This window comes from Glycine max, chromosome 3, assembly GCF_000004515.6.
Source record: "Glycine max cultivar Williams 82 chromosome 3, Glycine_max_v4.0, whole genome shotgun sequence".
NCBI classification, from domain to species: domain Eukaryota; kingdom Viridiplantae; phylum Streptophyta; class Magnoliopsida; order Fabales; family Fabaceae; genus Glycine; species Glycine max.
The window spans coordinates 45,688,477-45,706,040 of NC_016090.4; the positions used below are offsets into that span (position 1 = coordinate 45,688,477).

Here is a 17,564-nt window from a genome sequence, read left to right on the forward strand (position 1 = left end):
TTTTGTTTGCAATCTTCTCTTATATAACCATTTGTTAGGGATGTGATTAACAAAGACACATTTTATGAGAAATAAGAATGTGTAGTTTTTGATTTAACTGTTGTTAGTTTGGGAATGTTTCAAAGTTAGCTGAGAACTCAGTTATATCAATGTGTTATCGGGCATGGAATTGGGTATGGGCAGAACAGAAGGTGCCAAAAGAATGGTGGGGGCATTTTTCACCCTACCAAGTCACATGGTGAAGTTCAGAAGTGAGCCAAAAAACTAGAGTACCGCATATAATTGCAAAGTCATTTAAGGCAAGGCAAAGAGCTGTTGCTTCAGACCTGTGGTCTCTGCTGGAAGTTGCAAGTAACTAATGTGGTGTTGACATTTGCATTTGCAATTTCGCCAACAACACGTACCCCAAACGCGTGAGTCCCCTTAGCTGTCACCTTATATTATACTCTACTCAAACGCGTTCTTATAATTACTCCATTTTTAGTATTTCAAATCTAACTCTTGTCGAAATGATCAGGGCTAGCTGGAGGCCCTATACTAATTATTACATTGCATTCTAGGCATCAAGAAAATCCTCACGAGTCAATTCAGAAAGCCTATCTAGCTAAAGGTACTATTCATTCTTCAGAGATAGGTCATTGTTAGCATCAGCAGGTTGAGGTACACCTGATTGAAGACTTGACTATTGCATTAACGTTGGAAGAAATTAACTGGACTGAATTTGGTGGGCAAAATTGTTGGTACCAAGTACTAGATCAGAACTATTTGCTTCAAAATTTTGTACCAAAAAATCTTACTTGTTGACATTGTATCTTGTTCCAGATTTCTGCTTCTAATTTTCTGTCGGCTCTCTTCTCAAATGAATCATCTTTGTAAATGGACTTGGATATCTCTTTCTCTTTCTCCAATGACCGCCTTCATTCATTCATGACAAATACTATTTACATCTTCTACAGCATAGTAGTATTATGTCAAACACTTTATATAATCCTGAATTATGTGAATTCATATCAAATTATCTATGAATTCTTATTTTATATAACTAAAATAAAAATTCATATAAACTTAAGTGTTCACCGATAAATCTGGCACCGTCAATAAGTAGTTGAGTCTCTTAAATTATTCAAATTCGGATTTAATTTTTTATGGAGTGTATAAAATAAAGCTTTATTTAGAGAATAAAGCTCATTTATATCATGTAAGTAATTAATGCGGTTTAAAAATATTCTTAAGAAAGACAACGTTAAGCGCAGGCATTTTTTGAGTAAGCACGGTTGTTAAAAGCGCGTCATTGATCTTTGTTTGGTTAGAGGAAGAAAGGATGAGGACCTACAATGCAGGGGCAGCATGGGACTGTGGAAAAAGCAAAGCAAAGGAAGGATGGAAGGAAAAATAAGGATGGGATTGGAATTTAAGCACGCAAACCAATTGTGACACCCTAACCACCCATCATGTTTGAGGAACTGAGACACAGAAAGATTGCTTTTTGATTTGACTTATTGATCATCAATACAGTGGTATTGCAATTCATATTCATATTTTATATTTTAATACCACTGTATAAAATATTTTAAACCATATATGTTATTGGTGTATTAAAATTTCATATTCATATCCAAAAGCAAAGAGGACCAGATAGGCACAAGGGGTAAGAGAGGTTATTGGTGTATTAGGGCAAGGAGACACTGCCATGGCCTGTTGCATGTGGGCCACACAGGTTACCATTTGAAAGTACGTAGGGTAAAGAAATAAGCTTGAGTTGAGTTTGACCAATGCATGAAATAATGATGATGATATGAGTTCTAATATTACAGTTGGAAATGGACTGGACAACACTCACAAATAGATAGGGCATGCATGTGAACCTTTGGCCCCCAATCCCAACTCCATGATGCTTCCTTTCCTCTAATTAATTCGATTGAATCATAAGAAAGGAAATGCAATTTTCGGGATACTTATTCAATGTCTTTTCTTGCCTGGCTACCAACCAAGGTTCAGGCAATTATTCTCTCTTCTCCTCTAACGTCCCACTGCTTCAACCCCGTTACATAGGACGAGAAATTCCTCAAATAAATGTTGACACGAAAAAATACATTTTCTTTTTAACTTAATGTTTTCAATATACACTTCCTCAATTTTTTTTAATCCTAATTATAACAAACGAAATGCGAACTTTACCTCTAAATCTATTAATTACTATTACTAATTTTTATTTATCCTCATGATTCATGATTTGTTCAATTGGTTTCAACTAAAAATAAGATTAATCAATCTTATATTCAATAACAAATAAATTTAGACAATTATTTTATTTTAAATACTATCATTAATGTTATAACTATCATATTTAATATTTTATCTTTAATTTCTATTTTATATTATTTATGTGTAAAAATGGATTGATTGGTCTAATTTCTATTATTTTGTATTATTTTATTTAATATTTTATCTTTAATTTCTATTTTATCATTAATGAGGTGACTTATACTTAATATATTTAGACACTTATTCATTATCCCATATAAGTGGATTTATTGGCCTAATAACATATAAGTCACTTCATTGTTTGGAAAAATTATTTAAATATATTAATTATTTAAAATATTTAATTTTATTATTACTTTTGAAATAATATTTAAATTTATGAAAATATTAATTAAAATAAGGTTTTAATACCATTTTGATCTATATTTTTTTTAATTTTTATTTTTGGTCTCTAAATAATTTTATTAGCAATTTTAGTTTATATATTAATAATTTTAGTTCATGCAATCAAATAATAACATTAATTATTGATATAATAGTCACATTGAAAGCACAATAACTTGTTATGTCTTTAAGAATATAGAGTAATAGTGACATAATTAATTAAAATTAAGGATTTAATATCATTTTGACATCTATTCTTTTAATTTTTATTTTTAGTTCCTGAATAATTTTATTAGCAAAATTTTGGTCTTTATAATAATACTTTTCATCTCATATTTATTGTTAAAATTTGATTACTATCTATTTGATAAATTATTTTTTAAGTTCATTCAAAAAGTATAATATATTTTCTTATATAAATAACTCTTCAAAGATTAAAATAATTAACAATTAAATTTTTGCTTACAAACTCTAATCGCTCCGTTTGACGCGTCGAAGGTTTTGACATAAAAATTAATATTTTAGATTTCATAACAATTATTAAGCAAATATCTAATATGAAAACTAGTCTCTTAAAATACTTGTTAAAGAATTGAAAATACTTGTAAATAAATATTTGTTAAAAATTTAAAAGTGAAATTTTTTATTTGAAAAGAGTAATAATACACAACTTTCTCTTTCGACGTAGATAAATATTCTTTTTCAACGTAGAAGAATATTAACGACTTTCTCTTTGTTTAACATTATTTTTTTTAATAAATTTCACAATAAATTAAAAATATAAAAAAAAATTATTCATTTATATATTTAAAAGTGGTTATGTATTTCTCATAATTTGGATAAAAATACTACCATTAATTTTTTATATAAATATCAAAAGTAATATTAACTAATTTTTTAATTAGCAGAAAAATTGATTAATTTTATTTATATTTAGGTCCAGTAATAGATAAGCACATTAATTGAAGTATTAGACAAGAAATTCTTAAATATAAATAACGTATTTAATATCATGAATATAAAAAACTTCACGCATTAATTTTATAAATTTAATGAATATATTAAAGTAGAGTATATTTTTGCAATGTGTCATAATGATAAAAGTTTTAGTATTAATTAAGTTATTTAATGTTAATACTAACGATATTAATGAAAGTACTTAATTTGATGTTGAGAAGGATTTTAGTAGTTAAAGTATTTAATAGCAAAAATATGTATTACTATTAGTATTTAATTATGCTAAAACATTAAAAATAAGTAGTAAAACATTATATGGAAGATTATTAATTTTAATGGTTAGATTAAAATAGAAGCATTAGATTTAAAGAATTTAAACTAAAACTTCATATCACCAATAAATATTTACAAGATTTCAATTACCACGTCTTATAATATTTTAATTAGTGCGTCTATTGCTAAAACCCTTGTCATTATTTTGTAATGCAAAGGAAGTAAAAAAAAAATGCAGGGAATAAAAAGAAAACTGAGAAAGAGTTGGGGAATGATTTGCACGAGATTAAGATTAATTAATAGAGATTAGTAGAGAAATGAAGCGGGTGGTGAAGTGAATGGAAGCATCGGAATCTATTACACAAGTCCAACGTCATCAACATTAGACCGAAGTGGACAAGGACAACACCCACCCTAAGGACAATGTGAGTGTCTGAGATACTCTCTCTTTTACGACAAATTCTTTTATCAAATATTTCTACTCCAGACCTACACACATAACCATATCGAATAGCAACCACTTTTTTTCTTTAATTGAAAAATACTTCAACAACAATATTTTCTCCTTCGATTTCCTTTTTTAATTACTCCTATCTTAAAAGCATATTTAATGTTTTGTGTAGTACAGTAATAAATATGAAAGTAAAGAAATTTTAAAAGAAATAATAGTAGTAATTATTATAGAGTGAGAAATGAGAAGAGAAGAGTTGGTCAAAATTGTTCTCCTTGTCTCTCATCTATCACGTGATATAGAGAGAGAGAGGGAGAGGGACAGGAACACGCAGTTCAAGAGACCGACCCCATAATGTGTAGAAAGAGTCAAAACCAATAAAATAGTAATAGCCCCGATGTGTTGTTCCTCTCTCTCTCTCTTTCACTTTCTATTGACGCTTTCTAATATCTTGTTTCCGTGTGGTAGCATCATTGCAATAGCCAAGAGATAGAAGGGAAAAGTGGGAACACACGGAAAGCCAGACCCCAGACCCACAGAGAAGAGAGAGAGAGAGAGTTTCTCTCTGCACTTGCACTCTTGCAGGCCTAGCTTTGTTTGGTTTTAGTGTGAGAAAGAGAAAGTGTACATCTTTCTATCATATAGATATAGTCATAGTAGTAGTAGTATATAGGTATATCTATATATATATATATATATATATATATATTGCGTGTGTGAGAGATGCAGCAGCACCTGATGCAGATGCAGCCTATGATGGCAGCCTACTACCCCAACAACGTCACTACTGATCACATTCAGCAGGTCCGTTTCTATCTTCTTCTCAGCTTCTTCCTCTCTGCACTACCATTCCCCTTCATCTTATCTTTTATCTCTTCTGCTAGCTCACTTTGGATATACTAGTCTCGATCATACCCATATGACACATACACATACACACATGTTCCCTCTCTGCTCGGGGCCCTTTTGTCTCAGCATGCTTGTGGGTCTTGTATGCCACATTTAGTACCGCTTCCTTGCTTGTGCTTCCTGCTTTTTAATGTTTCTGTTCACACATGCACTTCTCTTCTTCTCTTTTTATTATTCTGTTTTTTCCCTTGTCAGCTTCTGCTACCGGTTACGTAATCTCTCTAACTGGGTGCTTAGTAGTGTTTGCTAAATATTCTCCTCACCAATTTGCTTTGCTTTATGTTCGGGTCTTTGTTCCATTTTCCACACTGTCTACTACATGTGCTGCATCAGAGCTTTTATGACGCGTGCTTTTCTCAGCGCTACCTCAGATCACATTTTCTCACCTTTCAGATCACAATGTCTGAATCCGAATATGCTTTGTTTGGAGATCACAAACCTTCTCCCTATCAAAACGTACCAACACTTCGGACTCTTTTAATGCACATGCTACTCTTATTTTCAGACTTTAATTACACGCTCTCTCAGACTGTCCTTCAAATAATCTGCTCAGCCTGAAATTACATGTGTAAATTTTTGAAATATTCTTTGATTTTGATAACATGCCTGCACTTCTATATCAGTTTTGAGATTTCATTAAGGTAACATTTTGCTGCATCATAGGGAACACTCATTAAATCGGGAAATGTTATGTAAGAAATGTTTGACCCAGGGGTGTGGTTTGATTAACATGGTGCAGTTCTAGTTCCTTACCCAAATGGTAGGACAGTTAAGAAATTAAGACATGAGATCAAAGTACTAGATATAAATTCATATACTATACGTAAGCTAAGTATATATTTACTGTATCTAATGAACTAGAATAATTAAGCTATCTTCATTGTTTTCTAACCTTCTAAAATCTACCTGCATCAAATAGTATTTTTGAAAGAAAGACAGTCCAGCAAGGAAATTTTGTAACTTTTGTTGCTCCCCCTCCCTTTTACCTGATTACTTTTCACAGCATTATATGATATTATGATGATGTTGATCCTTTAATTTGTTTAACATTTTACCCCTCGTTTTACTTGCAGTATCTGGATGAGAACAAGTCCTTAATTCTGAAGATTGTTGAAAGCCAGAATTCAGGCAAGCTTAGCGAGTGTGCCGAGTAAGAATTAGACTTATTCTTCTGTTACGTTTGAAATGAATTTAGTGTGTCATTTCTTTATTTCTTGTCAAGCATATTAGTGTCTCGATCTGGGTACATAGCTAGTTGGCAGGGTCATTTACTGTGGATGATGCGAATTCCACATTGATAACTAAGTTCAATTTAATTAACTATAAAACCATACCAAATATATAGGGTGCTGCACCACCAGGGAATTTTTCCCACCCTATCAACATATTTGTAACGGTAGGTAAAAATCAACCTTGAAGCTAATTAACGAATGGAAATTGAAATAGTGTGTTAGAAGAATATAGCTGATCTGGTGTCATACACAATCCTGTGTTACTTCGAAACTTACCAAGAAATATACGCTTTGCGGTGCTACATGTTAGCTATTAGAAATATCGAATATACATTTGAGTTGAAAAGGAATCTGCAGCGATTTAAGACATTCTTGCACACTTTGGGCAAAGTACAATCTACAAAAGTATAATACTGCTTTTTTTAATACAACTTTCTGCAAACATTGCAAAGTTCATGTCATCTAATGCTTTTCTGAATTTATGATCTTGTTTGATTATCATGTGACATCTTTTTTGCAATTTCTAAGTTCTTACGTTCAACATTATTAAGACAACACCTTGGGTTTCCCGCCTGTCTTTTCTTTGGATAGGCAAGTTTCTCACCTTTCTATATGCCATCGGGGATTTGTATGCTTCGCATTAATGGACTCTTCTGATATGTCCGCAATCTCTGGTCTTGGTCCCTCTTTGATTTGCATGCCTTTCAAAATTATAATGTGTTCTCTATCCTTTCCAAAGTTCTCACTTTTCTACAGACAGCTCAACAAATACCTTTTCTGCAACACATCCCTTTGATTCGAATGTGACTTCTATACTTCTGAAGATTCCTTTTCTGTCAGTACCGGTTATGATGTTTGAAGTGAAAACAATAGGAGAAATCATTGAAAAAACCTTGCTTTGGTTTTGGATATAGAGTTAAATGATGTCATTTGTCAATATGTGTGGCTGACCTCATTTAATGAAATCAAGCTTGGTTTGTTGTATGCAGTTGGAATTAATAGTTAACTTATTTATCTTGAAAGGTTTCTTGTGGAAATCATACTTCCGCGTGTTTAGAAAAAGAAAGGGTTTTCTTCCAAACATCTTGACTGCTAGTGCATTTAAAACATTTAACTCAACCACTCATGATTTCAGCTAGTAACTTAAGTTCTTGAAATTCAAAACGGTACATTTAATAGTGACTCGAGAAAACTTGCCTTCGGGGATTAACTCTAATTCTAATATGGTACCAAAGTCTAGTACTCCACTCTTGATGTTATACTTTCACTCAAAAACTGGGCACAAAGGGATGTTAAGATCCCATATCAGCTATAACTTTTGGAGTTGATGTTAGACCAAGTTCGTGCTCAATTTTTTTCAGGAACCAAGCAAGGCTTCAGAGAAATCTCATGTACTTAGCTGCAATAGCTGATTCTCAACCCCAACCACCCACCATGCCTGGTCAGGTACATAAATACATGTTTTATTAAGTTGCGCAATGATCACATGTTTGGATACTCATTGGAAGAGCTTAATAGTATTTTTATTGCCAAATTAACAATTTCTTATGCATGCATTGAAATTTGTCAAAGTACTTCAATGACTTTTATTGAACTTTGATTACTAATGTATGGATTTGATGGTGCAGTACCCTCCGAGTGGGATGATGCAGCAGGGAGCACACTACATGCAGGCTCAACAACAGACACAGCAGATGTCACCACAACAACTAATGGCGGCACGCTCGTCCCTTTTGTACGCACAGCAGCCATACTCAGCACTTCAACAGCAGCAAGCCATGCACAGTGCACTCGGGTCGAGTTCAGGACTCCACATGCTGCAAAGTGAAGGCAGCAATGTGAATGTGGGATCAGGCAGTGGCTCTGTAGGAGGAGGGTTTCCTGACTTGGTGCGCGGTGGTGGTGGTGGCGGTGGCTCGACAGGGGAGGGTTTGCACAGTGGTGGAAGGGGTATCATGGGAAGTAGCAAGCAGGAAATTGGGGGTTCAAGTGAAGGCCGAGGTGGGGGAAGCTCAGAGGGTGGTGAAAACCTTTACCTCAAAATTGCCGACGATGGAAACTAGCTAGCCACCCAAAATGGTAAAAATATTAATGCCAGCTTTTGTTGGGAAGAAGAACTAGGGAATGACATCAAGGGATAGTAACTAGGTAGTGGAAAACTCTAAGCTGCTTATGTATTATGTTTGTTTTATCTTGTGCTTGAGGCAAACGCTTGCCTTGATGTTTTCTACATTACTATTAGTAACATAAATTAGCAAATCTTCTAGTTCCTTGCGTTCATTTGTGCTTGTCCCGTGGCATGTGGCTCTGCATGCGGTCGGTTAGGGTATCTTGTTAGATTCCGTTTCACATTTTATAGTAGTATCAGTCTTTACATTTCATATTTTGGATATAATCAATAAGTATTTTTAAATTTATACTGTGATACAAGATTATTTTCAAGTTGAGAGAGAGAGAGAGTGAAGACAATTTTTTTATTTTTATTTATTAAGTTTAGATTTCAAATTCATAGCATTTAGGTAAATTATACCTCAATTAACCTTCAAAGCTTGTCTTCAATTAATTTGTTAGATGGATTAATTTGAGTTAAGTTAAATTTTTAATGATTTCGATTGTGAATTTGTGCAATTTTAATTTATTTCGTTTTTTGAGTTAATTAAGTTTATTATTAAAATCAAATAAATTCATCTTTATGTGACTTTTTTTTTTACTTTCTAAAAAACTACTTTTTAATTAAAATTCTAGATATTTATGATGATTTTGACACATGTAATAATTTTAAAAGTTCGGGAGCGAAAACTTTATTGAAAATTTAGTAAAATTTGAAAAATAAGGCCCATGAAGTACGGCCTTTTTGTATTTACTTCGAGGAGTTGACAAAAAAAAAATTGAGGATAATTGAAAGTAATGTGCATTTCTTTTAATCTGAACTCTGAATAAATAAAAAATAAAATTATCAGTAACTTGACATAAATTAGTCCACCTTTTTCTGTAACGAGTAGAAACTAATTTTTTTAATTCTATAATTTTTCAACTTATTGTTTTCTACGATCTCTCTAGTAACACACACACACACTCAAATTAAGAAACTGTTTTTTATCTACTTCTATCTCACTTAAAATTTTAAGTGAAAACGGAAAATGGAAATAAAGACGTAGTTTTGTGAGCTTCAGAACCGGAAACTCCAATTATGAAAGTGTAGAACCAAGACAGAAATCAGGAAGTGCTATAGGAGATGTAACGAGATGCATGCGCGAAAGGAAAACGAAATTAAAACATAGGTGTTAAAATAAAAATGAAATTCTTATTTACATAGTAAAAAAAATGCTCAACGGTTTAATTATATTTCATTATTATAAAGAGGAGAGAACCACACTTACTTTAAGAGTAATTCTAACTCTTGCAACAAGTGAATCTCTCATTTATTATAAATATAAATTATGTATTTTTTTTTTGTGTGTGTATGTGATGCATGAATAAAAGAAAGAAAAGAGGTAAGAAACAAAAGCAATAAGAACAAGAAAGTATCTAAGCGCTAGACTGCTACAGCGGAGCAAGGATGCCATCAGGGAAGTCTATTTGCTTGGCAAGGACGAGGGAACCTACTCGTTATTCATTAGAGACTTGATACTATGGATGTGTTATAAAAATTTATAGATTTGGTATATGGCATGTCCTACTAATAAGAAATTGTATCTCACATTAACGATATATTTTTTAATTTTAAAAATAAATAAAATAACTTTAAAACGTTCACGTTATATATATGTATCTAATGCACCACTTGCAAATTCATTTAACTAGTACGAGTTCTGTATGCCAAGTAGGGGTAGGCAACTAGGCATTGATCATACAAATGGGTGACGATGAGTACCCAATTCAATGAAAAAGAAAAAAAAATGGTTTGACTTTTGTTCACGGATTCAATCAACTTATATTTACGTTAATCTGATTGAATTAAAATTCACCCAAAAAAAATCCGATTGAATTAAATATCGATTTTAACAATTTTATACTCAACACCGATTAAAAAATATTATTTTTTTTGATAAAATTATCAGTATAAAAAAATATTTGATGTAATTTAATATATGTAATTCATAAAATAATTTTAATTTTCGAAACACGATATGAATCTTGTTTGAGTTTAAGCACTTGTTTAGTAGTGAAGATATAATAATATATAAGAGTAACATAAGAATAGGATGATAGAATAAATGCATGATATATTTTAATTATATTCCGTATTTACATGGAACAAATAAATTATATTTATTGGTGGTGACAATAATAACAAGAATAAATAAATAATAATGATGATGAGAATGATAATATTGTGCTGGAACAACAATAATAAGAATAATACTATAATAGTTGTAGTGACAATAATAACAATACCACAAGTGAAAATGATAATTATAATAGTAATTACAGTTACAAAAATAATTAAGATGATGGTTGTTAATATTATAGGAAAGGTGACAATAATAACTATCATGATAAAGAGATGATTATAATAATAATAACAATATTAATAATGACAATAATGATATTAGTGATTAATATGATAAATGTGATGATAAAGGTTATAGAAATGGTGAGAGGGATGACAAGTAACTCTGTTGTTCCAATAACAAAATCATCAAGATACTAAATGGATAAACAATTCCCCTGTTGGTTTACCAAAAAATTAATTACAAACAAAATATAATAATTTTCCTATCTTATCTAACCATCAAAATAAACCCTAAAGTATTTTACACCTTTAACTAATTAGAAATAATATAAAAATAGTTTTAATCCTATCCTAGCTAATTATCAATTCATAATTAGATAAAATCTACAAATTGTCAATTTATTTAATTAACATTAATTTTCATCATAACCAAAATAGCTTTTAAAATTTATGAGAAAAGCAAATTTTAATCAATAATTATTTTTAAAATGTGAGGTTTTCACGTTAAATTTCGTGTAAATTCACATGCTCTTTATTCAGAAAAAGTTATTGTATATATAGTTGATGTTGAAATTATGTAATATCTATCCGCTTTTAAAATTTTCTAAGTATGACTGGATCTGCCTCAATGTCGATGGTGCTGCTATAGGTGTAGGGATCGATGTTTCGGACTTCCTCAGGATCGGAGGTTCTAAAACTTGGAGGCTTATTCAGTTAATTAATTCGCCAATTGATATCTTCTGAGAAGAAAATGAGTGTGCTGATGCTCTTGCGATCGAGTTTGTGATGCTCTTCCAGTGAATCCCCCAATCACGCTTCTTTCATGACATTACATGCTAATGAAGATCTTAATTTCCCGTCACGCTTCAAGATGAACCCTCGCTCTCTTTAAATAGCATGTTTGGCTCCATATCTTTAATTTAAACTGAATTTTCATAATTTTAAGAAATTACTAGTTATATTTTCTACATGTCAGATATAATTCGTACTTCTCAACAGGTTTTCAAAAGCTGTTTAATTTTACAAAGTTGAGGAGTTAAAGGTCAAACTGTCAAAGCTTAGGGGGATTTTCTCATGATGATTGAATACACATACAATTTGCATTGCACATTATTTTTTAAAAACACATGCATCTCCAACTTGTATTTTTATAACATGTACAAAGGTTACAACTTAAACTAATCTGATAAAATAAATATTTATAATTAGTTATACTATAGTAAGTAACCTTAACCTCGATCGGAAACCAAATTGTAAAAGGCCATCAAAATGAGAGAGGATGCATGTAACTAAGATTGTAAGTAAGAGGCTAAGGCATAGGAAATAGTAAGTTTTATATAATAAGGAGGGAAATAGGGTTCCCTCATGGACCTTGCTAGCTCTGCCAGTGGAAGCAGTAGCAACAATTTGTTGATTATTACTTGCACAAATACTAATTAATATATCATACAAGTACTACACAGCTGGGTGACGGTAAAAGAGAACGTGCAAGTTCTTTCCAGTAGTAATCTTCATCCAACTCCAGAGAAGTCATCATTGATCCATTGTAATGATACAACCCGTTTCCTGCATCTTCACGTTGCATGACCCTTTGTTGCATCAAAGTAGAATTATACTCCTTACGCGGGGTTTCAACCTTCTTGTTGGTGTCCTTGCCAGTGAGTTGTTGAACCACCGATCGGAACTCAGAAGCATCGCAGGCCCTCACCAACACAGGATTCGATATGTAGGTTATTTTCACTGTTTTCTTTGGATTTTTTTGCATGGTCTTTAAGGTATTGGCTTCCTTGTGGTGGTAGCAATTTGGATCATACCTCAGTTTTCCCATTTGAGTGTTGTAGTGTATTATCTAGACCTATAACAAAGCTATATGTATGATATATATGGTTTAATTGCTTGGATAAGTCTAAAGGTGAAGAAGCATTTATAGGCTTCATTCCAACTTGGTGATGATCAATAATAAGACCCGAGGCTTCCCAGAAGGAGGTTATATATTATTTAATGGGCAAGGAAAACGACAAAATTGGAAAAACGAAGAAGTGGGCGTTGAAAAGTGGTGCGTGACCCTAATATGTTACTTACTACTATATGCATGGATCGATGAAGGGTTTTCGTTTTCGTTAGGTGACTGCGTGCCATTGTGGTTCTCCTTTTTCTTATTCTCGATATTTTACGTTGCGGTCGTTTTCGAAATCCTAGTCCTTACTCTCTGCTCAACAAAGTTTTTTTTTACGGTCTATAATTCCATTCCCATGCTTCTAGATTGGAAGGAAGAAGTTTAATTTGGTCTTCATTCAACTAGTCTATGCGACTTCATTGATTGTTTGTATATATATCCTTTTGTGATATAATCAGATCTGCAGGTTGGTGCTTTTTTATTCTTAATTCTTTGGGTTTTGAAAATTTGCCTTTTAAAAAAAAAAAAAACCTTTGTAGTACGTATGTTCAATATGAATTAGATATCACACACACACACACAAAATATGAATAAGATTGTTTTCAATAATCTAAAAATATCTTTAATTATTTATTTTCATTGCAATGATGATATAATTTTAAAAGATGATTTAATTAAATTGTGACGACCAAAAGTGAGTGAACACATATGTCTAAGTGAAATGAAAACGACTCAATGCACGAATTAAATATTACGTTAAAACTCCAGAAGAATGAGGAAAGTTAAGAATGTTCAATGATCCTCTCTCTGGCTAAGCGACAGAGGATATATATATAGTGGGGGATGCAAAATACTAAAGTGAGTGGGTACAAATTATAAAAAAATAAAATTAATTATTTAAGTGTCTTGGTTAGCTGTGACATAAAATATTAAACTCGGTGAAAACTTTGGATAGCATGGTTAAGCAAATCAATTATGTTTGCTAGCGATAGCGTGGTAGGCACCATGAGTGTTTTATATATTAGGTTTAAATATGTTTTTTATATTTAGAAAATAAGTTATTTTTAATTTATTATTTAAAATTTATTTTTGATCATTTATGTATTTAAATTTTTTTATATTTTAATGTAATATTTATTATTAATCTCTTTCTCTTAAGTGATAACGTGATAGATACTAACAAGGATAACATACATAATTTTTTTTATAACCAAAAGTGAATTTTAAGTAATAAATTAAAAATAATCTATTTTTCATATATAATATTTAAACTTATATATTATCATGAAAAAAAGTTAAATATTGTTGGTCCCAGCTAATATAATATAATAATTTTTTATTAATTTAATTAAAATATATTGACAATATATCTACTAATGAATTGCTATATAATATGATATCCTTTTTTAATAATGACTTTAAAGGTTATATATTCAAAGTGATTTTTAATCGCGCGTCTCTTTGTATACGAATTTGTCAAATTCTTGCCGAGTGAATATTTTTTTGCTATTATTTAGTCTATTAATAAAATATTTGGCTAATTAAATAGATTTATTTTTAATTATTTAATAATGTATTTTTTACATATTATTTAATAATATGTATTACAAATCATACTCACAGTTTATAAAATAATCTATTTCACTTACTTTTTTGTATTATAAAAATATTCTCTAAAATTAAATAGAATAATAAAAGTTATTCCACTTATGTTATATCAATCTTTTTCCTATTTGTATTAAGTAAAGTCAAGAGTCAAGGTTATTTAAGTTCACGGCGATGTAAGAAAATTAAATTACACTAATACTATATCAATCAATCAAACAAAGAGCATGTTTTTATGAATGGAATCATAAAATATATAGAATCCGATGACTGTCTCTCTAAAACAAGTTTGTTTCTTGGAAAAGTACGAGGACATTAATTGTGTCCTCAATAGCAGTAGCATATTGTGGATGGCTAGGAACCTGATGCTGAACCTTTCCTTCTACACGATTTGTGGTAGCATTGGCACCAGAAGAAGAGTCTTTGCCCGTAAGATTTTGAAGCATATCTTTTGCTATGAAAAATACTTGATTTTGATGGGTTTTTTATTCACAATAATATATATGAATTGGAAACAGTAGTTCAAAGCGCTTTATTTAAGTTAAAGTATAATACCACCCATTTCATAGTACGTGGAAGGGCCTTGTAACGGGAAAAGTTGGAAAGAAACTTCCTGGAAGGTAGGAAAGTAGCCCTAAACCACATGCATAAGGCCAAGTGCATTTTAGAAATCGCTTTTGCATTATTTATTTTTTCTGGCCGGGTACAAATTTTCCAATATGGCTGCCTTTTAAAATATTCAGCCTTATTTCTATTTTCATTACATTAGTTTTCAGTCAGAATCTCCTACGCAACTAATAGATGTTTTTGCGTTTTCAATGACGTAATGTTTTTTGATGCCTAATGACGTGCTTTTATACTAAACATAAATTAAATATCGAATTACACTCTTTAATTAATTAAGATGGATATGGAACAAAAGTAACAACACTATTAATACTCTATTAATTCGAAGTTTCTATACCCTTCATTTTATATATATTATTTAAAATAGATGTTTTTGCGTTTTCAATGACGTAATGTTTTTTGATGCGTAATGACGTGCTTTTATACTAAACATAAATTAAACATCGAATTACACTCTTTAATTAATTAAGATGGATATGGAACAAAAGTAACAACACTATTAATACTCTATTAATTCGAAGTTTCTATACCCTTCATTTTATATATATTATTTAAAATACTTTTAACTATATATTTTATGAAAAAACAGGTTATACACTAACTCAGAAAATAAAAAATTTTGCATAATCATTCAATCATAATTTATTATATATTATAAATTTGTTAATTTTTAAGTTAAATATTTTTAAAAGTCATATAAACATTAAATTGTAATTAAATAACTGTATAAAATTATTTTACATTCAATATATATATATATATATATATATATATATATATATATATATATAAGCAAGTGCAGATCGAGTATGTAAACCTGAAAGAACTAAATGGTTACGTATAACAATAAAATTAGACAAGGATAAAGAGGACAAAAATATATATGAACTCGAGACAATGAATGGTGCGTTGTGTCCAGCTACAACCATTTTCATCACTGTTTCCACCTAAACAAGCAAAGGAAAAACAACCATGTAACAGGTAATTCGTGGCATAGCACAGAATGCACATAATGTTGGAGTACTGAAGTAAAATCTTACATTGAATAAAAGTAAAAAAAAAAAAAAAAGTTAAGCATGAGTGAAGAGAAAAATGTTGCTCATGACTCAGACCAATTTTCCTACATGCAAGTTGTCTTGTTTATATTACATATGGTTAGTAAGATCTAAATCAAACTTTAAATTTTTTTTTACTTTAAAGTTATATATTGAGCTTTTTTTTTTGTCAAAATATGTAACATTTTGTTAATATATGTGACTTTTTTTGCTTCATAAAATCCTATATAAAATATTTTGTTGGTGGTAGACTTGAAATTTAAACTTTAGTTATTTTATTTTTGATTCAATCTTGTTGTATTACACTCCAATCCTTTAAATAATAATAAAAAAAAAAGGAAAAGGCTAACTGATAACATCATCATGTAATATGAAAATAAGTATACTTGTCACCGCTACAGAGCTCGAAGAGCTTCCTTGTGCTAGATAATTGTTATCCAATAAGAAGATATAAATTGTGGAGGAGAACTGTACGTTACGGGATAAGAAGATGTTATGGTGTCATCGTCTCAAAGCTTGAAGCGCTTCCTAATCATGGAGAATTGGTTTGGGATGAAAAAATGGAAGGCCAACGTTCACCAATCACTACAAACAGGAAATCGAAAGATGTAGAGAGGTTAGGCATTGGAAAAGAGAGGTCAGGTGCAAGATTTAGAGTAGCATTTTAAAATTAATCTAAGCCATTAATTTAAAATGAAATAGAAGATTCAGATTGAGAGTAATTTGAAACCTAACATGATGAGGGGTAAAAAGAATCTTAATTGACCTTTAGCCTTGATCAACCACCCAAAGTGATAGCTTCACCAAGTCTAGAACATCGATCTGAGAAATTATAATTACTTTATATATAATTGAACAAAAGAAAATAGTAGGTTCAATCTCATCCCTCCAAATTCAAGAATAAGAAAAATGCAGATACATGTGTGTGAATATATGTCATAGAATTGAATAGATTGGGTTCCATTCCATTCTATCCTTTCTTTTGTAGTTTACAGAAATTTTTTTGGTATATATGTAGTTTAAATAATGTAACATAATTTTATTGCAATTCATTTTTTTCCAATTAATTTTATTTCACTAATTAATTCATAATTTAGTCCTTTTAAGAGATAAATGAAAATGTATATGATGAATTCATATTTTTTTTCTTGCTGAAAATAAAATATTCTCACAACCGTAAACTACTATATGAGATTAATTCTCGAAGAAATAGAATATATGGATAATTCAAATCTTTTATGTACATATACTTTCTTGTCATTCTCTCTTTCTTTCAATTAAATATTTACAATTTTTTTTATAAAGAATTGTAAAGATGAGAGAAAGTACTGGCAATTAATTATGAGAAACATCTTTTAGTATAATTTTCAATCGGAATATAGAAAAAAAAATTAAAAAGAAAAATCAATCCACTCATCATCCTAAAGTGCTCTATGCTTAATTAATAAACTAT

The 17,564-nt window shown here is 30.5% G+C and overlaps 1 protein-coding gene across 2 annotated transcripts; it reads left to right on the plus strand.

The window, feature by feature from the left end:
• Window positions 1-4,653: 4,653 nt before the first annotated feature.
• On the plus strand, window positions 4,654-8,737 carry LOC100801134 (GRF1-interacting factor 1). Of its 2 annotated transcripts, none has more exons than XM_003521714.4 (4): window positions 4,654-5,134; window positions 6,313-6,389; window positions 7,833-7,917; window positions 8,100-8,737. In XM_003521714.4, the coding sequence occupies exons 1-4, from the start codon at window positions 5,054-5,056 to the stop codon at window positions 8,532-8,534; spliced, it is 678 nt and encodes a 225-aa protein (XP_003521762.1). In that variant the 5' UTR covers window positions 4,654-5,053; the 3' UTR covers window positions 8,535-8,737. The 2 variants fall into 2 exon arrangements, with proteins under 2 accessions (XP_003521762.1, XP_006577302.1); XM_006577239.4 differs by lacking the exon at window positions 4,654-5,134 and adding an exon at window positions 5,177-5,695.
• The last annotated feature ends 8,827 nt before the right edge of the window (window positions 8,738-17,564 follow it).

What these genes read in the sequence shown, in the direction of transcription:
- LOC100801134 (XM_006577239.4), top strand. Translation starts at nt 5,519, where the DNA reads ATGTTCGGGTCTTTGTTCCATTTTCCACACTGTCTACTACATGTGCTG. An exon ending in AACCTTCTCCCTATCAAAAC is followed by an intron (nt 5,696 to 6,312) that starts GTACCAACACTT and finishes TTTTACTTGCAG; the next exon opens with TATCTGGATGAGAACAAGTC. An exon ending in AAGCTTAGCGAGTGTGCCGA is followed by an intron (nt 6,390 to 7,832) that starts GTAAGAATTAGA and finishes AATTTTTTTCAG; the next exon opens with GAACCAAGCAAGGCTTCAGA.